The sequence below is a fragment of the Sus scrofa genome, chromosome 1 (assembly GCF_054392235.1).
Source record: "Sus scrofa isolate SSC_HxYL_T2T_F1_AM1 chromosome 1, Sscrofa_HxYL_maternal_Yorkshire_Landrace_v2.0, whole genome shotgun sequence".
NCBI lineage: Eukaryota > Metazoa > Chordata > Mammalia > Artiodactyla > Suidae > Sus > Sus scrofa.
In genome coordinates, this window is record NC_139383.1 from 246632225 (window position 1) to 246657309 (window position 25085).

At 47.1% G+C, this 25085-nt stretch overlaps 2 protein-coding genes and 1 non-coding gene across 9 annotated transcripts in view; 1 reads left to right on the forward strand and 2 right to left on the reverse strand.

Annotated features, from left to right (window-relative positions):
- Positions 1-12188, reverse strand: part of LOC146407083 (uncharacterized) — a 203646-nt gene extending 191458 nt beyond the window's left edge. Inside the window, exon 1 of the transcript XR_014823832.1 lies at positions 12071-12188. The gene's annotated coding sequence lies outside the window, so the exon portion shown is untranslated. The remainder of the gene's footprint in view (positions 1-12070) is intronic.
- LOC146407086 (U6 spliceosomal RNA) lies at positions 1538-1644 on the reverse strand. Its single transcript, XR_014833518.1, has one exon. It is a non-coding gene; the product is annotated as a U6 spliceosomal RNA (small nuclear RNA).
- On the forward strand, positions 6688-15416 carry DNAJB5 (DnaJ heat shock protein family (Hsp40) member B5). Of its 7 annotated transcripts, none has more exons than XM_005654514.2 (5): positions 6688-6865; positions 7687-7831; positions 10205-10449; positions 13243-13844; positions 13981-15416. In XM_005654514.2, the coding sequence occupies exons 1-5, from the start codon at positions 6703-6705 to the stop codon at positions 14212-14214; spliced, it is 1389 nt and encodes a 462-aa protein (XP_005654571.1). In that variant the 5' UTR covers positions 6688-6702; the 3' UTR covers positions 14215-15416. The 7 variants fall into 7 exon arrangements, with proteins under 7 accessions (XP_005654571.1, XP_013841697.1, XP_005654573.1 ...); XM_013986243.3 differs by having other exon boundaries at positions 6779-6865; positions 7373-7831; XM_005654516.4 differs by lacking the exon at positions 7687-7831 and adding an exon at positions 7373-7630 and having other exon boundaries at positions 6779-6865.
- Positions 15417-25085: the final 9669 nt, after the last annotated feature.

The window sequence follows — 25085 nt, forward strand, 5'->3', positions numbered from 1 at the left end:
CTCCATATGCTGTGGGTCAGGCCCTGAAAAGCAAGAAAAGCAAAAAATAAAAATAAAAATATATGAGGATTTTTGCAGTGGAGGCATTGGTTCCTCTAACTCCCACACTGTTTAAGAGCCAACTGTAACTGCCAACATTTTTGAGCACTGGGCAGGTCTAAGTGCTTTGCATAAAGTAATTAATCTTCTAGGCAACCCCATGTGATTTGTATCACTGATGAGAAAGTGAGGAACAGAGAGGTTGAGAATTTCTTTCTTTCTTTCTTTTTCGTCTTTTTGCCATTTCTTGGGCCACTCCCATGGCATATGGAGGTTCTCAGGCTAGGGGTTGAATCGGAGCTGTAGCCACCAGCCTACACCAGAGACAGCAATGAGGGATCCGAGCCAAATCTGCAACCTACACCACAGCTCACGGCAACACCGGATCCTTAACCCACTGAGCGAGGCCAGGGATCGAACCCACAACCTCATGGTTCCTAGTCGGATTCATTAACCACTGAGCCACAATGGGAGCTCCAAGAATTTCTTAAGGTTACACAGTCACACAGGTGAGAAGCAGGGGAACCAGGCAGTCTTCCTTCAGCGCCATGATCTTCATCACTTTATTATGCTGCCTGTAAAAGCACACCTCAAAGAAACAGCTGCTGTGTGGTCCAGCACCTCTCTTTTCCACCCCCAGAATAGACATACACAGGTAACCAAGCCTTTAGCTCATGTCACAGAATTTCTTACCACCTGCACAACTCACCCCCTTCACTCACAGATTCCCATACCTCCTCCCCGGAATTTTCCCATGGAAGTCAATCAGGCTCAAAAACATCTTAACAATATCCTACACATCTCTTCTCCTTGTCTCCAAGCTCAGTGAAGCCAAGAATTGGGATAGAAAAAGAGGCATAAAAGCGGAACCTCAGTGGACCGTAATGATGAGCAAGTTTCCCCACCCTCATTCAGATAATTCTGACTGAAACTTCAGAAACTCCCAACACTGTTCCTCCTACCAACTTCCACTTGCTCCCAGGGCTGGCTGGAGCCTCGATTTCACAAAAAACTCCAATCAGCTACCATGATGTTCCTTAGAGATAAATAGAAGTGCACCTGAATCAGAGCAGGACAGCGGTTGTTAAATTTGCCAACCTCATCCAAAGAGTTGCTTGGCCTATGACCTTGATAAACCAGTTTCCTCATTAGTAAAAATCTGGAAAATAGTTCCTATTTTGTCTGCCTCCTGGACTGATAATTGAGTGAGAATAGAATGAGTTTAGTAAGAGGAGAGAACTTTAAACATTGTAAGACACTGAGTGAGCAGCAAGAATTTCTGGCCCCATCTGAAAGCTGTGCATGTATCATCTTCCACCCACCCACAGTCCCAGGCATAGCTGGGGGTACTGCCAATGGCCTCTGTCCACAGTGCTGAAGTCACAGCCAGCCCAACTACAGATCTTCAGTCCTTCTTTTTTCTTTTTTTTTTGTAATATACTAATTTATTCATATAAACATGCACTTTCCATTATTACATTTTAATATTAATCAAAACAAAAATACAGAATACTTCATGAATTTGCATGTCATCCTTGCACAAAGGCCATGCTAATCTTCTCTGTCATGTTCCAATTTTAGTATATGTACTGCTAAAGTGAGCACTTCAGTCCTTGCTCATCCCACCTTTAAGCAAGCATCAAATAACAGCAATTTCCAAGACCAAGGATTGCCCTAAAACTCAAAAGTTATTACCAAAATGTTTTTTATTTCATTGATTTCAAGTATCTTTGTTTTTAACACTCCTTTAAAAATCATAACAAGTACAAGCAGGCAGGATATGATTTGGCAGGTCAGGGAGAACAGAGGATGTGGCCTTCACTTGGTATGGGTGAACAGTATGAGGTGGCTACCAAAAAGCTGATGTAACCTGAGGCTACACGGAAAGTTCAGGGTCAGAGAAGGGAGGCAGGCTAGCTTGTTTGTATGTGGCACTGGCACGCCTGGAAAAAATAATCAGAGCCAGGTAGCACAAACTGAAACCCAGCTAGGCTAAAAAGGTCTCAGTGGCTGGAATTGAACAAGGTAGAGGAAGAATTCATGAAGGCCTGATGGATGTCCACCCTGGTGAGGAGCAGACCAGAGGAAATCAGATGGGGCCAATGAGGTTGATGTGACCTCAAAGATAGAGCTAAGATCAAAGGTGGAGGAGAGGCAGGTTTCTGCCCAATAGGACCCAAAGATAACTGAATGCCAGAGAAGGTAGTGAAGCTGTATGAGCACATGATGAAATGAGAACTTGGGGGTGGGATACCTTCCCAGGTATCTAGTCCTCTTGAGACCTGTGGTGCCAGTAAATAGTTAAACACCTTCTGGAGTATCCCCAGCCCTGAGGCCCCCTGAGCTGGAGGGAGACCAATGTTGTACAGACCAACACGAACCCAAAGCATTAGCATCCCTGGGTTGGAAACCTTAATTTTTTTTCATTCAGCCTCTTAGACCAACTTATCTGTGCCTTCAGTTCTGAGTTCTAACCTAAGAGAAAAGATCCAAGGTCTCAACTTGCCTATTACCTCCTTGCCAGATGGGCTCTGTGAAGAATGCCTTCAGAACCTGATGTTGCACGCCCTCTTCTGGTCATTTCTAGTACTATCCTTTCATCCCTGGGCAAGCAAAAAAACCCTTTTGAACCTTTACGGTACTGACCAGGGTAGGTTCAGAACACACAGGGAGATGTGGTAGGCAAGTACCAGGAAGTCAGATCACTGATCAGTGATTTAACAAAATCAGTGTACAGGATCAAAACAGAATCTGTAGGTGAATACAAGAATCAATATGAAGATTAGGGCTCACTTGTGTCTAGGAGGGCTTAGGCTGAGGCTAGGTGTGGGGAACTGTCTCATCCAGCACTGAGACCAACGTCGGTCTCTCAGGTTGAGGTGAAAGTTGGGGCTCATCGCGGGACTGAATTCTGGGCTCAAGTGTCAGCATGAAGTGTCTATCCAGGTAATATTTCTAAAAGTCTGACCTCAGGAAGGAGTCAGTATGCATCCACAGGAAAGAGGTCAAAGTAGCATTCCTATACCAAGCTGAAGCTTCAGGTAATAAGCACCAGCCTTTGGAGAACTCAAGCAGAGATACTGCCAGAGGAGAAGTATAAGAGATGGGAGACAGAATAAGCAGTCACTAATTTGTAAAGGCCTCCCAAACTTAAATACAGTCATAGCCAGGTCAGAGCCCCCTTTCTCCTCAGAAAGTGAATCTCAGTATTCTAGTTCCAGCTTCCTAGTAAAGCCCCCCACCAACCCTAGTACTGCCACAGGCAAATTATTGCTATACTTTGGGGACAGGAGAGGTCCAAGGGCCAGTCCTGTCACTTCAGTAAAGTGGCAGCTGTGGGGGTAGGCTTCCTTTCCCCCAGGATTCTCTGTTTCTACGGCAGCAGGACCTGGCAGCCACCCACACCCAGATCTTAGCAACCCTGGGAGCCCCTGGCAACTGCTGCCATGGTGACAAGACAGGGAACTGAGAACAGGCTGGGGGGAGAACCTCCTCTGGAGCCTTCAGGATATATGTGAGATAGGGCTCCCCCTCCTATACACAGTCTGGGAGGGAACATGTGCTCCTGTCTAAACCCCCTCGCTGGCACCCACCCCCACCCCTGCCCCCGGGGTTCCGGTTCCCTCAGGGTGAGAAAATGAGGGACACCTAGGGTTGTGACGTCTCCATGGGGGGTGAGCGGGGGTGTTTGGAAATGACACAATCACAGATGCATACACTGGCAGACACGGTTTCAGCGTATCAAGAGCCATGCAGCCACACTTCATCCACTCTTTGTTGTGTGGACATAGGCTTACATAGTCACTTAATCACAAGTACACTAACACAAAATCACATAACTACAGCAAATAACACAGATTTAGGCACACTACCCCACAAAAATAATCACATGGATACACTCTCACTCACAATTGCATTACAGATACAACAGTACAAATAATTCCCAGACTCAAACACTTATAGATGCATTCACACACCCAGATATCTGTGAACATACAAAGTCAGTTAACTCTCTTGAGCATTAATTACATGCCAAGCTCAGAAATAAGTGCATTACATTTGTTACCTTAACTAACCCTCAACAACCCTAAAAGGTACTTCTGTTGTCTATTGCCATTTTCCAACAGTGGAAATGAAACATAGATGTGGCAAGTCATCTCACAAGGTCATTGGTCTGCCTCCAGAGCCTGCATTTTTACATCCTATACCACAGCGTACCCTGGTTCCTAACACACACACTTCATGTCCAGAGCAATGGGACACAGGACAGCAACAGCAAACTCGGCAAATAACAGAGTCTGAAGGCAGAGCCCTAGAGCCTTGAAGGTCTAAGCCTACACTTTAGCATTAGCAGAGACCAGGTAAGGGCCGGTGACTAAACTCTGCCTCCGTGTTGGCACAGGCAAGACTGGAGGAGGCAAAATCGACAGAATTGGAATAGGAAGAAGCAGAGCCACCCACACCCCAGTCCCCCATGAGTCTGGAGGTGGGGGAGTGAGAACCCCCAGATCCATTAGCAGTTCTGGGCCCCCTCACCCTCCCTTTCCTACCTCCATGTCACACTATTCCATTCCCCCGTCACCCCACCTCCCCTCCCTTTCTCATTCCCCTTCATCCCATCTCTTTTGCTACTTACCCCATCTCCCCTCCCTTCTAATCCCTGTTCCTCATTTCCCCTTTCCTTCTCATCTCCTCCACTCTACCTCCCACCGTTTCTCTCCTCCCTCCTCTCCCCATCCACCTCACCCCTCTCCCCTCTCCTCCACTCTCCGTTTCCCCTACCCCATCTTCCCTCCCCTCCCTCCTATCCTTAACCCCCTTACTCTGCCTCCTCTTCATCCTCCTTTTTTTTTTAGAGCTGCACCTGCATATGGAGGTCCCCAGGCTAGGGGTCAAATTGGATCTGTAGCTGCTGGCCTACACCACAGCCACAGCAACACAGGATCCAAGGTGTGTCTGCGACCTACAACACAGCTTATGGCAACACCAGATCCTTAACCCACTGAGCAGGGGCAAGGATCAAACCTGCATCCTCCTGGATACTAGTCGTGTTCGTTACCCCTGAGGCAGGACAGAAACGCCTCCATTGTCCTCTTACCACACTTTCTTCCTTCCTTCACACCCCATACCCCTTTACACCTGGGATCCCCCTTGTGAATACTAGTAAGAAGGCAGGCAGTAGAGGATATGTAGACCTGACCTCAGGATCCTTAGACCTCTTCCCTGCCCTGCTCTGCTGCCTAGGTACTGATGCTCTCCAAATCTGTTTCCAGCCCTATCCAGTTTGCATGACCACATGGGTATCCAATTTCTGAATTGGGAACCCTCAAAGAATGAGAGATATGTGAAAGCTTCTGCCCTGGCCCTTCCTTTGTCCTCAAACCCCCCAAGAACTCCTTCCCCCTCTTCACCCCCAGATTACCCCCTTCCTACCCCCGCTCCCTCTAGCACAGATGGGTCTGGGAGACAGTGACGTGGGCGCTAGGCACCGTGTCTGCTCAAGCGTCGGCTTCCGCTGGCAACCGCCTCCACAGCCCTGCCTGCTCTGAACATCGGGGACACTGGGGCTGAGATTTAATGGGGGTGGGGAAGTACTGAGATGAGAGATTCTGAGGGTGTTAAGAAAGGAGACCATGGAGCTAGGATGAAAGATTAAAAGGGGGCCAGGGTAGGGGAGTTCATGGGAGTAAATAAAGGATTAAGAATAGGGTAAGACAGAGGATGATGAGGGAAGGACAGGAGATCATATGAGGCCAAGATGAGAGGATGATAAAGGGGAGCTAAAACGTGGGAACTCAAAGGAAAAGAAAGATGAAAGATTATAGGGGGAACTTTAATGGGGATTGTGGGGTTTGTTGAGAACGGGCTGCATAAGGGAGCAGGGATGAGGGGATTATACAGAGGATGAAAAGGGGACTCAGGGAAGCATGAAGGTGCTAAACCTGTAAAGAACTACCCAATTACAAAGGAGAGATCAGAAAGGTACTTAAACTCTACACATCTACCAGAGTCTGTTTTGAGATTGTTAGGTCACATCAGGTCAATTCCGGGTCACGGTAATATAAAGCTAAATCAGGTCAGGGCGAGGTCAGTTTACGATTAAATGGAAGATGAGTAAGAAGGTGTGATCTTTTGACTCTGCTCCAGGGACTACACCTCCCAGAGTGCACTATTCTCTCCCCTACCCCCTCACCTCTCCCCCCCCCCCCCCCAAAAAAAAAAGAAAGGAAAGAATGCCCAGAGTCACCACCAAGTGGTGAGCGCAGTTTTCCTTTAAGGCTGCTTTTGACGTTGCACGGGTTCCAGAAGCTTCTCCCGGGATTCGAGCGGTGGCCAGTACGTCCCACCTTCTCCAACCAGAGATTGGACTAAAATAGTTGTCCCCCCGAGTCCGGTCTGAGCCCCAGAGACCAACCAATAAAATCAAAGGGCGCGTGGAGTTGCCGCCCTCTGTTCCTTTCACCAATGAAACGGCGAGATAGTGAAGAGGTGTGGTTGATTGATTGTGGAGTGCACCAATCAGACTCACACCAATCACTGTCCGGAATGTGTGCGCGTGTGGCCGGGTGACAGGGGCGGAGAGTGGGTGGCTATCACAGAGCCACTCGTTGAAAGCTGTCCAATTACAACAGAAGCCAAGCTGAATGACGGGCAGATGGAGCAATGGGCATCGCGAAGGCGGAGCTGTGGGGGCGGGTTCCCGGGCTCGCTGTCTGCCGCCGGCGGGCAGGCGACTCCTGTCCCGAGTGGAGGCGGCGGAGCCGGAGCCGGGTGAGGGGGCAGCGGCTGTCTGACGGACCGCGGTGGCGCCCGCAGCTCCTCACCGGTGAGGGCGCCGAGCCAGGACTCGAGGGTCCCGGGAGCGGGGGCTTCGCGAAGCCAGGGGTCCTGGTGTCGGGGGGTTGGGACACTGAAGGCCCATCGGCTCTTCCGCCGTGGGGGTGTGGGGACTCGGGGTCTGCAAGGTGCTCGATGTCCACGACCCTCGGGGGGCAGCCAGCGTCTGAGCCGAGAGAGGGTCAGGCTGGGTTGCATTGGGTTTCGTGGGGCGGAGGCGTTTCTGAGCCGGCCCTGCCAGCCAGCCCCGGTGACATCACCGACCACCCTCCCCCGCCCCAGCCCCCTCCCCTCTCTTCCCCTCCTCTCCTTGCCGCGCCTTTTGTCCCGGCGGAGCTCTCCCCGCGCCGCCCCGCCCATCAGCGAGGGAGGAGACTCCCTGTCAGTGACTTCATTGAGTAGGTTCTTGGGAATTGGGGTCTGGTCCTCTACGGAGAGAGAAGCGAGAGGAACCCATTGCCTCTTAAGCCCTCACAGACTATCACACCTGTCACAGGTACACACGCTGCCACTTACAAGCACACACTCTTCGCACTGCCAGCCTTACTGTCACACTGCCATACAGCCATTCACAATCAGCCAGACATTGCTGCACCTGAGAGCAGGTGGCCGCTGGACCCTGTCCCTTCACTCGCCACACCTGGGGATCAGGTCCAGCTCCTGCTGCACCGGACAAGCCTTGCTGGGCAAGGGCCTGAGGAGGTGGCTTCCAGAGCTGCAGCTTTCCGAGCAGGCTCCAGTGGAGCGATCCGAGGTGAGGGGCTGGGCTGGGCATGTTTAAGCGCACAGTGCTCTCCTGCCCATCCCCAGCAGCACCCCCACTACAGGCCCGAGGAGCTTTCCGGAGCTTCCCACACTTCTGGGGAGAAGACTTCTTAGCCAGCTTGATGTTTAAAATTCAGCTGGAGCCCTTAAAACTTCGAGCGTGGACGCTGAATGGGTTTGTAAAGTTTCGGTAAGTCCCTCTGGAGAAGGGCACTCATACCCATACCAAGTCAAATTCTCCATGTCGCATTCCTGTCCATTGCCTACCTGCTTCCTCCATCTCATCTTCATCTCATCCCCAGTGACATATAAGAACCCCCTTCTACTCCACCCTTACATTTGAATGAACTGCATGCTTTATCATTCATTTTCTATACCAAACCCTTCAGGCATCCATTTTCCATGAACACCTCCTCTAGTATTTCAACTCTCTACATCTCTCTCTCTTTAAACCCACCGGTACCCTACTTGCCACCTAAGCCAAATATTTCCCTTTGTCATCCCTCATCCCCCTCCATCAGTGCTTCATTTTCTGTATCAACCATTCCCCCTCCCTATATCAGTCACCCTTGCCATTTCTCATTTTTCATTCCTGCTTCTACATTAACATTCTCCATCAAAGGCAGTGCCATGCCATGGGGCTCCTTTGTCACTCCAACACGTGGCTTGTGGGTAGGGGAGGGAGAAAAGGAGGGAGGGAGGAAAGAAGGAGGGAAAAAGCAGTTCTTGAAAGAGCTTGCCCTATGTCTGTGGAGGCAAGAGAATTATAGGTCTAAAACAGCTAGCAGGTGGGTGCCAGGGAGGAAGCTGGCCAGATGAAGAGGTAATGCAGGGACAGCAAGGGGAGGGTGAGGGGACGGCAAGCCGTTCCACTCACTCTCTGCCTAAAAACTGCTACAGTTCTCTGAAGGCACCTCTTGGTGTGCTCGGGTTCCTTCTCAGTTTCCGGGGAAAGAAGGTGTGGGCTGAGGCAGAGATGGCAGACCACCCCCAGCTCACCTCTCAGACGCATTTACTGCTGCTTCTGAAAATGGCTGCCCTCCCCCATATGCTCTTTCTCTGCCTCCCCCAACCCCAGCCTCCCCCACCAGGCATGACATGATGGTAGGGGGGAAAGGGGGAGTATCCGCCCTAATGGAGACTTCTCTTCATCAGAACGAGGTGACTCCCAGAACCATGAGTCAACCCAGCCACCTGCAACAGGCCATGTGGGGGCAGGAACTAGGGCCATTGTCACTGCCTACCTGGGACCTTGAGGTCTGCCCTGACCCACTGAAGCCCTCACTGCTGCCAGAAAACCCTGTATACTTCTCTGAAGCAGAGGCATAAAAGCAGGCCTCAGCTGTGGCTGCCAGCCTAGGACATTGCTAGAAAGACTCTGGTTCTACGGGCTTTGGCAGGGGTTGGCCAAGTTTCAGAAGGGTTGGCAGATGGCTTCTGGTCATTCCCCCAAATAGCTCTAGCTACAGAAAGTTCCCTTCTCTCATATCCATTGCAGAGACATTGGTGGAGGGAGATTAAAGTGGAAGAACTAGAGCCCTGTATTTCTCCCTCTTATAAATAACAAATATCTCTGCACCCAGCATGGAAGGAACTATCAGAGGAGTGTGGGCCTGGCACTGGGCCAGGTCCTAAACCATAGGGCAGGTGAAAGGAAAGGACTGGTAGAGAATGTATTAAGGAAATGGTGGTTAGTGCCCAGTTGTCTCCTAACAACTATTTTAAAAGGCCCTACCTATCTCCAGAATGCTTTTGTTCACTAACAATGAAGCCTAGGTGGCACAGACATATCTTATACATAGTTTTGTGTGTAGACATTGGGAAATGAGTAAAAGGAACTGTTGTCCTGGTTGGGGAAAGGACAGTGTCACACACTCACCACTCCCCCGACTAATGAGGGAGTTAGAAACAGCAGTTTCCAAAGGCTGTGAGTCATCCTCTGATCTGAATCACACGTGAGACTTAGCATGGTTTGAGGAGCGGGGGCAGGGAGGCCTGGGGTCTCCAATGGCCGAGAGAAATCCAGGCACCCACACCCTGACTCAGCCTGGCTGGCCAAGGTAGCTGGCAGAAGACCCAGGCCTGTTCCCAGTCCTGGGCCACTGCCCCAGCTGCCCTTAGTCTGGGCACCATGCCTGAGCCATGGCGTAGGAGACCACGATGCTCAGGTGACCTCACCCAGAGCACAGATCTTCACCAGCTTCTGTGTGTGGATCTGTCAGTCCATGGTGCCACCTCACTCTGCAGGGCTCTTGAGGATCCTCAGTCTGACCCAAGGACCTAGCCCTTAGTTTAGCCCCAAGAAGTGGGCCACAGCCCCCAGCTTCCTGCTGGGAAGGCCCAGGAGCTAAGAAAAGAATCACAGAATACTAGAATGTCAGAGGTGGAAGAGATCATCTAGTCCAAACCTTTCATTTTACTGATGGAGAGACAGAGGTCCACAGAACAGGCATGACCTGCTGAAAGTTACACAGTGAGTCGTTTAGGGATTGCAAGATCATCAGGAACAGTACTGGGGTAGAAGGGAATAGGGGCATCAAGGATTGGCCCTGGTTTCTTTCAGAAACAAGGAGACCAGTGCCGGTCCAGTGGCTGTGATGGGGAAGGATTACTACAAGATTCTTGGAATTCCGTCGGGAGCCAACGAAGATGAGATCAAGAAAGCCTATCGAAAAATGGCATTGAAGTACCACCCAGACAAGAACAAAGAACCCAATGCTGAAGAGAAGTTTAAGGAGATTGCTGAGGCCTATGATGTGCTGAGTGACCCTAAGAAACGGGGCCTGTATGACCAATATGGGGAGGAAGGTAAGAGGACAGTGCTCCAGCCAGATACTGGACACCTGTTCTTGTCTGGGGTCCTGGGTAACCCAGTGCTCAAAGCAGGGAACTGGAGACTGAGCAGGGGGTGAGGGAAACAAGTGTTCCCAGCACTGACATCCAGAGGAGAGAAGAGACCACCCGCTATCCACCTCAGCTCACCATAGTTCTCTCTGCCTCTCTCTACCTCTCTCCCTCCTCAAGTCCAGGCCTTAGAGAAACTAGAGCCAGAGGCCTTCCCCGCCCTGCTTTTCTTCCCAGCCTTATTAGTCCTGCCTGAAGTCCCTGCTGCTTCATTGGCTGATGGAGAAGGTTAGGAAAGGGAGTGTGTGTGGCTCTCTGAGGACAGAGCATTTATAATCATCAGCATAAAAGTTTGGCCCTTAAGCAGCCTGGGAATTAACCACTGGAGCTCTGAGCTAGAGATGATTGTCCCCTTCCCTGCCCCCTTCCTGCCCACTTCAGGCCAGCAGAACAGAAGTAGAGTTTTGACTCCCTGAGGAAGTGGCAGGGATCCAAGAGCGGAAGGGGAACTGCTGCTGGCATCTTGCTCCCTCCCTGGGGTAGCTGGTGGCCACGCACAGGGTGGCAGGAAAGGCCCAAATAAAGCCTCTGAGAGGCGGCTCCTCCCAGCACATCCCACGAGCGTGATGTAGCTGCTAATTCTGGGCCTGCCCCTCAGGGCCGCCTGCCACCCGCCAGCCACAAGCACCTGTCAGGCTATATTAAGAGATATTGTCACAGCTGAGGACTCTCCTTCCCAGGAGGAACTGTCCTTCCTCCCTAAGAGCATCCACGGTGTCCTCCTTACTCTCCCATTCAAGCCTCAAAATTAGATGAGCTGATGATCTGACTGTATCTGATACAAAGCAGGTGCTCAAAAGAATGTTTTTCCTTTCCTCTTCCTTGCTTTGTGTTCCATTCCCCTATCCTCTGTGCACCCCAGTCCTCCCAACCCCCTCTTCTTATTCTCCATGCCACTAGTTCCATTTTTTTTCCCTCCTTACCTACTAGACTTGCCAATTCCCAGATTCACCAGGCATCTGCTGGAATCCCCATTATTGTCTCAGCTAAGAAATGTTTCTCTCCCCGGGCGGAGGGATGGGAGGGGTAGTGGTGTGAAAGAGGGAAGCAGTGCAGACACCATGCCACCATGTGACCTGTCTAGGAATTACACCCATTCTTCTGCTCAGCCTCATCTTTATTTAGGAAGAAGGTGGGAGCTGGGCCCTCCCTTCCTGCATGACCAAACAGAAGGGCAAAGCTCAGCCCCTAGATCCAGACACCGCTTCTAATGCAGATCTACATCCCAGGAGGGCTCCTAAGGATGCAGTACAACCTTAAAGAGACAGCCAGGGCCTGGGAAGGGAGTAGCAGCCTTGGAAATGCAGGTCGTATTTTTGTCCACCTTGTCCCCTCCTTAGTAGCCAGCCAGAACAGTTGTGCACATAGACTCTGTGTGCCACCCTAGCTGGGGACAAGTTGTTCCCAGCTTGTAAAGGGTGTGGTAGAGGTACAGCAGGAATCCCTACAGAGAAATTACCCCCTCTTGTCATTGTTAGTCCAACCTCCCTCTCTCACTGAGCTCTGCCATGCTTCTTAAACTCACCTGATAATCAGATCCTCAATAGAAGGAAAAAACAGACTTTGAGTTTTAGGGGAGGGGTGAAGAGGCAGCTGCCATGAGTCTCCGAATTGCTTGCCACTTGGCCTCTCTAATGAAACACAAAGCTCCTCTTGTAGTCCCAGGAAATAAGAAGCTAAATTAGGCTCAGGCATCAACAGCCAATGAAATTCTAGATAAAGGCCTCAAAGAGATGAGTCCTCTCCCCTAGTCTGAGCCCCACCACTGAGTTTATGTGTTCTAGATAATTTCTCACTGTTAATGCCCCCCCTTACTCCTCCCTATACCCCGCTACTACTCCCATCACAGCCACTACCATCCTCCCCATGAAGAATGCCTCCAGGAATCTAAGCCCCTAGATAGAACCTGACTCCAGAGAGAGCAGCTGGGGTCACCACCCACAATGTGCCAGCTCATTCATGCATTTTGGCTGTTCTGACATTAGGTATGGGGTGTGAGGCTTAGTGTTGTATAACTCCAAGGAGCTCCATTCCCATTGCAGTCTATGCCTGTCCAGTGTGTAAATGGCATCGTCTGGAGTTGTGCAGTACTGTGAGTCCTGAGTGTGGGAACGAAGCATTTGCAAATCTTTTGTAGACAAAGAGCTCCTCTTCTTCAAGCAGGAGTCAGAGAAAAAGGAAACCGTGCTAGAAATAGAGTGAGAGTGGACTTCCTGCTGGACTGTATCTCCACCTTATTTGGGACAGGTCATTCATTAGCCCCTTGTATGGTCAAATTCTGTTTGACTGCCTCTTGCCCTTTGTGTCTTTGGAGATAAGCAAAAATTTAGGAACCAGGTATAACTTGCAATGTGACCCCCAGGCCAGCCATTCAAGGTTTTGTGAGACATCTTTGGGTCACATGGAAGAGATTACAGGACTGGAAGTCACATCCTACAAGTCTTTTAGTCTTAGCTTTTCCATTTATTGGTTAACGGCCTCTTTGAACCTCAAGATGTGTCTTATTACTAAACACATAATTAAGAGTAGAAATTAATCTTGCCAGTGATTTTTCTTACTCTATTAGTCCAGCCCTTGCTGTGGAAGTTAAAGTTTGCTTCTTTCTCTAGGCCCATGAATTGGGACCTAGAGGGCAAGGGGAAGAGACCGGGTGGGGCTGAGACCAGCAACATTGCCCCTAACTTCTCCTCCCTCCAGGCCTGAAGACCGGCGGTGGTTCATCAGGTGGCTCCAGTGGCTCCTTTCACTACACCTTTCATGGGGACCCCCATGCCACCTTTGCCTCCTTCTTTGGAGGCTCCAACCCCTTCGATATCTTCTTTGCCAGCAGTCGTTCCACTCGACCTTTCAGTGGCTTTGACCCAGATGACATGGATGTGGATGAAGATGAGGACCCATTTGGCGCTTTTGGCCGCTTTGGCTTCAATGGGCTGAGTAGAGGTCCGAGGCGAGCCCCAGAACCACTTTACCCTCGGCGCAAGGTGCAGGACCCACCTGTGGTGCATGAGCTGAGGGTATCCCTGGAGGAAATCTACCACGGCTCCACCAAACGCATGAAGATCACAAGGCGGCGCCTCAACCCTGACGGGAGAACTGTACGCACCGAGGACAAGATCCTACACATTGTCATCAAGCGTGGCTGGAAGGAAGGCACCAAGATCACCTTCCCCAAAGAGGGCGATGCCACACCTGACAACATCCCTGCCGACATCGTCTTCGTGCTCAAAGACAAGCCCCATGCACACTTCCGCCGAGATGGCACCAATGTGCTCTACAGCGCCCTGATCAGCCTCAAGGAGGTGGGGCCTGGATCCAATTGTATGTGTGTTTATGGGTGGGGGGTGGCAGTGATGGAGACATTCTTACTCCAGTTTTTCTTCCCTTCCCAATTACTCTACCGTACCTTTTCCTCATTCTCTGTCTCATTTTCCCCAGGCACTGTGTGGCTGCACCGTGAACATTCCCACCATTGATGGCCGAGTGATCCCTTTGCCCTGCAATGATGTCATCAAACCAGGCACCGTGAAGAGACTCCGTGGGGAGGGCCTTCCCTTCCCCAAGGTGCCCACCCAGCGGGGAGACCTCATTGTCGAGTTCAAAGTTCGCTTCCCAGATAGATTAACACCACAAACACGACAGATCCTTAAGCAGCACCTACCTTGTTCCTAGGCTCTGCCCCAGCCAGTCCAGAGTCTACCACAGCAATACCCCACACACACCCCATCCAATGTGCACCCAGCTTGATGTCCACTGGACACTGGCAACCTTTTCTAAAATGCAAAAAAAAAAAAAAAAATAGCCACTGGTTTTCAGGAAAAATATTCCTGTCCCTGACCCCTTTCAGAGCTGGGCTGCCCTGGGGGAGTGGGAGGGAGGGAGTTGGGGAGAGTTAGCCCAGACCAGGGGTCAATTTTCATGTCACTATCTTTGAATCCAGTTCCCACTCCAGTGGCTGGAGAGTGACCCGAGTGCTACTTGAAGATATAGAGATTCCCTGTCCACACCTGTAAATAGCATGTCTTTCTTCCCCTCTCAGCTTTGCTAATACCTCTCCTTGCCCTTCCCTTCAGCTTTCTCCTGTTGGTGGAGGAAGAGGATAAAATGGACATTGCTTTCCCACCTCAGTACCACCCCCAAGTCCACAGTGTCCAAGGTTACCACACACCACACATATTCATGCACACGAAGCACACACCTAGAGTCGTGTGTGCCTCTCTGGGGTTGAGATAGGAAGGGAAGGTCCATAACCCATGAACTGGGCCACTGAGCACGAGACACTTTTCATTTGCGGCAGGGAGGTGAACAGGGCCCTCAGCAGTCTCCCTGACAGCTCCTCTGCCAAGACCCTGCAGAGCTGGAAGGTCTGTCCTCCCCGCTGCTCTCAGGAGTGTGCAAGGGTAGAGGGAGGGGAAGGGGCCTGCTGTATTAAGGCTAAGAGGTGGAGGGCAGGGTCCATCTCCCAGCCTTCATCAGGAAGGGAAAGGGTTTTGGGGTCAGGTGGCAGCTATTCCCCACCAAGAGATTCAGGGTCACAGGTTTCTCCCCACACCTCTGAACTCAGGGCCTAGCCACCCCTAAACTTCCAAATCCCATTTTTGTGATATATGACACTACTTATTTCTTACCCTTCATGAAGACTGCGTGAGGAATTTCCAGCCCTTTGATGCCTGTGTGACCCCGCCCCTCTCCTACAGTTGTATAAAGGTCAAATAGTGAAGGAACTAGGGTAAGACTGCTTCAGCCAGGTTCTGGGGTGGAGTTTTTAGGTTTTTCTCACTTTGACAAGCCCCTGAATGTTTTTATAGTAGTTTTTTTGTATTTTTTTGTAATGACAGTATTATGGAAAAAAATAAAGTATTTTAAAAATACAACATCTGAGCAGGAACAACAAAACTGTGATGGGGACAGATATGCAGAACCACTGTCAACCTCCCTTCTGAGCCCCGCTCACCTTTAAGAAGCCCAAGCAGGACCTCAAGATAAGGTGATGCTGACTCCTTCCTTCCTCTAAGGCCAGATCCCCAGAATTTCCAAAATGTATACCCAAAACACAGCAAAGACAGAAGGTATCACTCAACTATTAGAAGAAACAAAAATATTTGGACAGAATAAATATCTTGGTTATGAGAAATAGAGACTATTCTCGAAGGATGTGCTAGCATGAAAACCAATAGATTTTTCTCTATATGGACTAGAATTTTCCTTTGAGAGCAATTTTCCTCCTAGGAGGGGAAGGAAGAGGACTTTCTGGCTGACTGAAAGAGACATATTCTCAGAGACAGAACCTGAGGCAGAGGGCAGGGCAGCTGGAGGTACCTGGCATCCTTGGCCCATACTTGATGGGATCTGGCTGAAGATGCTAGCTTTCTGGGAGGCATGAATACTGTTGTTGATACTTAAATCTAAATTTTCCAGGGATGTCTGTCAAGGTTGCCTGTCCCTGCTGAGACAACTCTGGTCCTCAGGGCTTAGGTGCTGGCTGTATGATGCACTTGTTACTTTCCTTGGAGCTAGGGTGTCACAGAATACCCATCTACAGGCTCTTCTTTGGCCTGGTCTTCCTCTTGGTGCTGACTTTCCTCCCAGATTCTTCTCCAGGATCAGGCCCATGACAGCCACACCCTCTTGAGCTTCAGTGTCCACAATGTCTGGAAGACAACTCTGCCTTCACCAGTGCCTGGGATCCACACAGAGGCTGATAAGGCTGAAGTTTTAACAGGGAACTTCCTGCCCTTACCTTTTTTCCTGGGACAACATTAGTGAAAAATGCTCATTCTTTTATTTAAGGTATTTTTGGGTGGAGCCTGTTCCTTCTAGTGCAGAAACCAAGGGGTTTCTGTTCACAAGGATGTCTGTTCCCCAGTGTAGGCAGGGAGATTCCTAATCCCACATCCCCTACTCAATGCTTTCCAGTTTCAGGTCTCCTAAGGTTGTCCCTCCCTTCACTTATGGCTAAATTCTTGTCTTGGCTCTTCCCTGAGGCCTAAAGTTTGGGGATCTAGGTCTGCTGGGCCAGACTGCTCCCTCTGGACTCCATGTGAACACTGAGGATCTGGGATATGGGAACTGTCATGTTCCCACTGAGCACTGGAATAGACTATGAGACCTCAGAAGTCAGGAGCACTCCAATAAGAAGGCCCTGAAGCTGGTCTTGTAGCTCTGCCTACAATATGATATTACCATTCTTGGAGGTTACATGGGAGATTTGCGGTCCTTTAATATCTGTATAACTTTAAACATACACACACACATCAAGATAGTAAAGAAACTAGGGGGAAAACTAGTTCAGCCGAGTCCTGAGGAATGGGATCTTTATTGGGTCATCTTTGTTTTTTTGGGTGTTTGGGTTTTTTGGGGGTCTTTAAGGGCTGCACCCACAACATACAGAAGTTCCCAGGCTAGAGGGTCAAATCAGAACTATAGGTGCCAGCCTACACTACAGCAATAGCAACTTGGAATCTGAGCTGTATCTCTGACCTATACCACAGCTCACAGCAACGCCAGAGCCCCAAACCCACTGATCGAGGCCAGGGATCAAACCCGCATCCTCATGGATCCTATTCAGATTCATTTCCACTGTGCCATGAGAATTCCCAAGTCAACTCACTTTGATCAAGACCCTGAATCCTTTTATAGTAGTTGTGTGTGTGGCGGGGGGTAATTTTGTGTGACAGTCCTATGACAACCATTTTCTCATTTATATGACTGTAATATGTTCTTTAAGCTTGGTTATCCCAAATCTTGAGCAATCAGAACTCTTGAATGTAGGGAACTCCTTGGTCACTGGAGCCCCTTTGATGACTTAGATAGACATTTAGCTTCTGGATGTCTCCAAGCTCACTAACTCTAAGAACATTTTCCAACTGTGGCTTAGGAGCTGGAGTCTTCTTGAACTTCTCTATCTCCCTGGGCTCTTTGGCTCCTGAAGGAATCCAAAATTAATCTCTAAATATCCTTTTTCTAAAGTGGAAAGTCCAAGAAGATGCTCCCCTCCAGACACTCTCCTGTCTGTTCTCTGCCTCTGGGGCACTGCCTTTCCTGACTGGAGTCTTTTGGGGCATGACTCCACTCTCATCTCTTCAGTCATGTCCTGCCATTGTTCAACGTGGAGTGACTCTGGACTACCTCTGTTGTCCTTCACAGATTCCCACTCTGCTGTAATTTGTCCATGACAATGAATGTGAGGAACTAAAAAGTTTGTCTGCTCTTCTCCTCAGACGTAAGGTCCTGTGTGAATCATAACTAACATCTAGAGCCCTCTGGCCTTCCTTGCTCACAGCTGAGGGGGAGGGAGAGAACCATCCAGAATGAGGACTGTGACTGCCCTGTCTCCCAACCTGCCTAAGGGTTCCTTTCAAAGAGCTAAGCAACCTCAGTATAGCTATCTCTGAAATATGGGTGGTTGAGAAAGAAATGTGGACGGGGAAAGGGGCCATAATTGAGTCTCTATCAACTAAACAGTTTTAAGGATTCAAGGACCCTGAGAGGTAAACTCTACCTCTGTCACCCAAAATTATATAATCTGGGCCTCTCAATGCTTGTCTAACGCTTGGAATAACTCTAGGAAGATTTCCTCCCTTGACCTTTTTTTTCTTTTTTTAGGGACACACCTGGGCATATGGAGGTTCCCAGGCTAGGGGTCAAATTGGAACTGTAGCTGCTGGCCTACAGTGCAGCCATAGCAACACCAAGATCTAAACCGCGTCTGCAACATACACCAAAGCTCATGGTGACGCTGGATACTTAACCCACTGAGTGAGGCCAGGGATCAAACCTGTGTCCTCATGGATGGTAGATTCATTTCTGCTGAGTCACAAGGCGAACTCTACCTTCTGGGACTATTTAAGAGTCATTTGCTGACATGCAGGACACCACATCTCCCAACAACCATGGAACACTAATGACAAATCAGATCAATTGCATAGTCTTTAGTAGATCCCACACCCTCAAACACCCATTTGCAGCATAAATGGAGACAGCTCTTCCTGGGTCTCCCCTCTCTGCACAGAGAGTGCCTTGCGGCTACTGTCCTGATTCCTGGTGGCTGCTCCACACTGGAGTCTCCCTTTGTTTTACTCAGTGGAATCGCTAATGTCTGCTCCTCCACCCACCACCACCCCCAGTTTAAATGTAAGAATTTTTTCCAAGGTGGTGCTTTAGTTGGTTCCAAATTTATTTTTTATAGGAAATTCTCTAAGAAAAATGGAAACTAGGACATAGGGCTAGGAGCCCAGGCTATGCTGTAAAAAATTAAAACCCACAAATTTTCAATCTGCTTCTGTAACAGGTATTAAATTTCAGTTGCAGTGAGAGACTGTATGTCATAGTGGGTCCAAGGAAAGGATACTCCAAAGGCCCTAATCTGGCGTGGAGAAGAAGGTAGTAAGAGTGGGAGCAAGAACTAAAGGTGGGCCTGAGGTAGGGGCTGAGAATGAAACAGGGTTCAGGACTGGGGAACCAGTAGGGAATATTTAGCTTGCATTTGAGACCAGAAAAACAAAAACTGAGAATTCACTGCTAGCAAATCTTCCCTATAAAAAATACTAGTAGAGGAGTTCCCATTGTGGCTCAGCAGGTTAAGAACCTGACATAGTGTCCATGAGGATGCGGGTTCAATCCCTGACCTCACTCAGTGGGTTAAAGATCCAGCTGCAAGCTGTGGCAGAGGTCACAGATGTGGCTCAGAGCCAAGGTTGCTATGGCTGTGGCAAGCAGCTGCAGTTCCGATTCAACCCCTAACCCAGGAACTTCCATTAAGGTGCAAGTGTGGCCCTAAAAACACACAGACAGACAGACAGACAGACAGACACACACACACACACACACACTAACTACTAAAGTTCTTCAGGCTGTGAAAAAAGAAAACAAGACAGTAACTCAAATCCACATGCAAAAATAAGGCGTACTGCCAAAGGTAACTACAGAGTAAAATATAAAAGATAGTATAAATGTATATTTGTTTGTAACAATTTTCTTCTATTATCTGATTTAAAAAATACCTTCATAAAGCAATAATGATGAATCTGTGTTGAATGGTTTACAACGTATAAAGATATAATTTGTATGCCCACAAGGGCACAAAGAAGGAGGAAGGAAATAGAGCTGTATAGGAGCAAAATTTTTACATACTATGGAAACAGTTGGTTTTAGTCCAAACTAGACTGTCATATATTAAGATAAAGATAAAATAAGATACATATAAGATTTATTAGGCTAAATTAAGGTAAATTATGATAATTATTATCCCCAGGGAAACCACTAAGAAAATAACTCAGAAATATGTAAAGGAAATGACAAGGTAATTAAAATCACTTGCAGTGACGAAAATATCTATTTAACAAAAAAGAAGGCAGGACAGAAGCAACTGAGGAACGAAAAACAAGAGACATACAAAATATTTTTAAAAAGAGCAAAGTGGTAGACATAACCGCTACTACATCAGTAATTACGCCAAATATTAGTGGAATAAAACTCTAAATAAAAAGCTGAGATTGGGAAAATGGATTTAAAATATGTGAACCACCTATATGCTGTCTGGACATACTTTGGATTCAAAGACACTGATAAGTTAAAAGTAAAAGAATAGGCAGGAGTTCCCATCATGGCTCAGCAAAAAGGAATCTGACTAGCATCCATGAGGATGTAGGTTCAAACCCTGGCCTCGCTCAGTGGGTTAAGGATGTGGCATTGCCATGATCTGTGGTGCAGGTCACAGATGAGACTCGGATCCTGCATTGCAGTAGCTGTCATATGGGCCAGCAGCCACAGCTCCGGATTCAACCCCTAGCCTGGGAACCTCCATGTGCCACAGGTACAGCCCTGAAAAGACAAAAGACAACAACAACAACAACAAAGTAAAAGAATGGAAAGAGATATACCATGAAAACAATATCTAAAAGAAAACGCTAGTGCCTAAACTAATATAAGACAAATAAAACTTTAAAAGAAAAACTGTTACGAGGCAAAAAAGTACATTGTACAATAATAAAAGAGTCAATTCATTATGAAGCTATAATAATTATGAACATATACACACCTGACAAAAGAGCCTCAAAAACATGAAGCAAAAACTGACACAACTGAAAGGAGAAATAGACAATTCAACACTAATAATTAAAAGACTTCACATCATGGCTCAGCAGAAACGAATCTGACCAGCATCCATGAGGACACAGGTTAAATCCCTGGCCTCAATGAGTTAAGGATCTGGTGTTACTATGAGCTATGGTGTAGGTCGCAGATGCGGCTCAGATCCCATGTTGCTGTGGCTGTGGTGTAGGCCAGCAGCTACAGCTCCAATTCAACCCCTAGCCTGGGAACCTCCATATGCCATGCGTATGGCCCTAAAAAGGTAATAATAATAATAAAAATTAGAGATGTTATAGCTCCACTTTCAATAATGTAAGAATAATTAGGCCAAAGATTAACAAGGAAATAGAAGACTTGAACAACACTATAATTCAACTAGACTCAACAGACATCTATAGAGCACTCCATCCAATAACAGCAAAATACACATTCTTTTCAAGTACACATAAAACATTTTCCAAGTGAGACCATACACTGATCACTAAAATAAGTGTCAACAAACTTAAAAGGATTGAAATAATACAAAGTATATTCAATCAGACTTGTGGTTTCCAAGGGGGAGTGAGGAAGGAGTAGGAAAGACTAAGAGTTTGGGTTAGGAGATGCAAAGTATTACATTTAGAATCAATAAACAAAAAGGCCCTACTGTATAACATAGGGAACTATATCCAATCTCTTGGGATAGACCATGATGGAAAATAATTTTCTTTTTTTTTTTTTCTCTTTTAGGGCCACACCCATGGTATATGGAAGTTTCCAGGATAGAGGTCAAATCAGAGATACAGCTGCCAGCCTACAACACAGCCACTGCAATGTGGGATCCAAGCAATGTCTTCAGCCTACACCATAGTTCACAAGGCCAGATCCCCAACCCACTAAGTGAAACCAGGGATCAAACCCACATCCTCGAGACAGGATTAAGATGGCAGAATACAAGGACTGGAGCTCAACTTCTCTCATAAAAACAACAAAATTTCAACCAGATGCTGAGCAACCTTCAACCAAATGGACCAGAAACTTTCAAAAAGATATCCTACTCCAGAAGACAGAGAGGAGGCCACATCAAGAGGTAAGAGGGGCGATTACACAATATAAGCAACCCCATACTTCCTGGGTGGAAAGCCTCACAGACTGGAAACTAACTGTATCACAGAGACTCACCTACAGGAGTGAGAGTTCTGAGCCCCACATCAAATACCAATGCCTGGGAATCTGGCACTGGGAGAAAGAGCCCCCAGAACATCTGGCATTGAAGGCCCCAGTGGGGCTTATGTGCAGGAGCTCCACATGCCTGGGGGAATGGAGACACCCTTTTTGAAAGGTGCACACAGACTTTCATGTGCACTGGGTCCCAGGGCAAAGCAAAGGCACCACAGGAATCTGGGTCAGACCTGACTGCAGTTCTTGGAGGATCTCCTGGGAAAACAGGGAGTGACTATGGCTTGTTGTGGGGAAAGGTCATTGGAAACAAAGCTCTTGGGAATATTCATTAGCATGCATTTCTCTGGAGGTAGCCACTGTGGGAAAAACTGGCTCCACCCATAAGTGCTGAGAAGCACCAGGACAAAACAATAATCCAGGTGGGATTACAGCCCCACCTATCAGTAAACACACTGCCTAAAGATCCCTCTAATATCACCCAGAGACAAAGTCCCACCCACCAGAGAGAATGGAATCAGCTCCACCTACCAGTGGGCAGGCACCAGTCCCTCCCATCAGGAAGCCTACATCAAGCCACCATACCAACTTCAGCCACAAGGGAGGCAGACACCAGAAGTAAGAGAGGCTACAACTCTATTGTCTGCAAAAAGGTCACCACACCAAAAACCTATAAAAATGAAAAGACAGAGAACTATAACTCAGATAAGGGAGAAAGAAAAAAACCCAGAAAAACAGCTAAGTGATCAGGAGATTATCAGCCTCCAGGAAAAAGACTCTAGACTATTGATGCTGAAGATGATGCAAGACATTGGAAATAAACTCGAGGCAAAGATGGATAATTTACAGGAAATACTGAGCAAAGAAATACAAGATATAAAACTTAAGCAAGAAGAGATGCAAAATACAATAAATGAAAATTTTAAAAAATCATTAGAAACAGCCAACAGCAGAATATGGGAGGCAAAAGAATGAATAAACAAGGTGGAGGACAGACTAGTAGAAATCACTGATGCAGAACAGAAAAGAGAAAAAAGATTGAAAAGAAATGAAGAGAGAAGTTCCTATCGTGGCTCAGTGGTTAACGAATCCGACTGGGAACCATGAGGTTGTGTGTTCGATCCTTGGCCTTGATCAGTGGGTTAAGGATCCGGCATTGCCATGAGCTATGGTGTAGTCACAGACACAGCTCAAATCCTGTATTGCTGTGGCTCTGGCCTAAGTCAGTGGCTAGAGCTCTGATTAGACCCCTAGCCTGGGAATATCATCCATATGCAGGTGAGGCCCTAGAAAAGACCAAAAAAAAAAAAATGAAGAGAGTCTCAGAGAACTCTGGGACAATGTTAAATGCACCAACATCTGTATTACAGGGGTGCCATATGGAGAAGAGAGAGACAAGAGGACAGAAAAAATATTTGGAGAGATAATAGCCGAAAGCTTCCCTAACATGGGAAAGGAACCACTCACTCAAATCCAGGAAGCACGAGTACCATATAAAATAAACCCAAGGAGGAACACCCCAGACATATATTAATCAAACTGACCAAAATTAAAGACAAAGAGAAAATCTTGAAAGCAGCTAGGGAAAACAAACAAATAAGATACATGGGAACACCAATAAGGTTATTCGTAGATTTTTCAACAGAAACTCTGCAGGCCAGAAGGGAGTGGCATGATATACTTAATGTGATGTAAGAAAAAAATCTCCAACCAAGATTACTTTACCCAGAAAGGCTCTCATTCAGATTCAAAGGAGAAATCAAAAGCTTTACAGATAAGCAAGAGCTAAGGGAATTCAGCAAACTAAACCAGCTTTATAACAAATACTAAAGGAACTTCTCTAGGCAGAAAAGAAAAGGCCACAACTGGAAACAAATATACCACAAATGACAAGTCTCACCAGTAAAGGCATATATACAGTAAAGATAGAAAATCATCTATGCATAATTATACTATCAAAATCAGAAATTGTGAGAAGAGGAGGGTACAAATGCAGGACTCTGGAGATTCACTTGAAATTAAGAGACCAACAACTTAAAACAATCTCATATATATATGGACTCCTATATCAAAGCTTCAGAATAACTGCAAACCAAAAATCTACAATCAATACACAAATAAGAAAAATCATCCTAAATACAACACTAAGGATAGTCATCAAACCACAAGAGGAGAGAACAAGAGAAGAAGGGAAGAAAAAAGAACAAAAACAAATCCAAAGCAATTAATAAAATGGCAATAAGAACATACATATCAATAATTATCTTACATGTTAATGGACTAAACACCCCAACCAAAAGACACAGACTGGCTGAATGGATACAAAAACAAGACCCATATATATGCTGTCTTCAAGAGACCCACTTCACTTCTAGGGACACATACAAATGGAAAGTGAGAAGATGGAAGAAAATATTCCTGCAAATGGGAATCAAAAAGAAAGCTGGAGTAGCAATACTCCTATCAGACAAAATAGACCTTAAAATAAAGAATATTTTAAGATACAAGGAAGGACACTACATAATGATCAAAGGATCACTCCAAGAAGAAAATATAACAATTTTAAATATCTATGCATCCTACATAGGATCACCACAGTATATAGGGCAACTGCTAATGATCTAAAAATGAGAAATTGACAACAACACAATCATAGTGGGGGACTTTAACACCCCACTTACAGCAATAGACAGATCAACCGGACAGAAAATCAATAAGGAAACACAGGCCCTGAATGAAGTATTAGACCAGATGGACTTAATAGATATTTATAGGACATTCCATCCAAAAGCAACAGATTCTTCTCAAGTGCACATGGAACATTCTCTAAGATTGATCACATCCTAGGCTACAAATCCAACCTCAGTAACTTTAAGAAAATTGAAATCATATCAAGCATCTTTTCCGACCACAAGGCTATACGACTAGAAATCAACAACAAGAAAAACACTGCAAAAAACAAACACATGGAGACTAAACAACATGCTACTAAACAACCAATGAACCACTGAATAAATCAAAGAGGAAATTAAAAAATACCTAGCAGCAAATTACAACAAAGATACCACATTCCAAAACCTATGAGATGCAGCAAAAGCCGTTTGAAGAGAACCATTTATAGCAATACAAACCCACCTCAGGAAATGAGAAAAAGCTCAAATAAACAACCTAACTTTACATCTAAAACAGCTAGAGAGAGAAGAACAGACAAGACCTAAAGTTAATAGAAGGAAAGAAATCATAAAGATCAGAGCAGAAATCAATGAAATAGAAACAAAGAAAACCATAGAAAA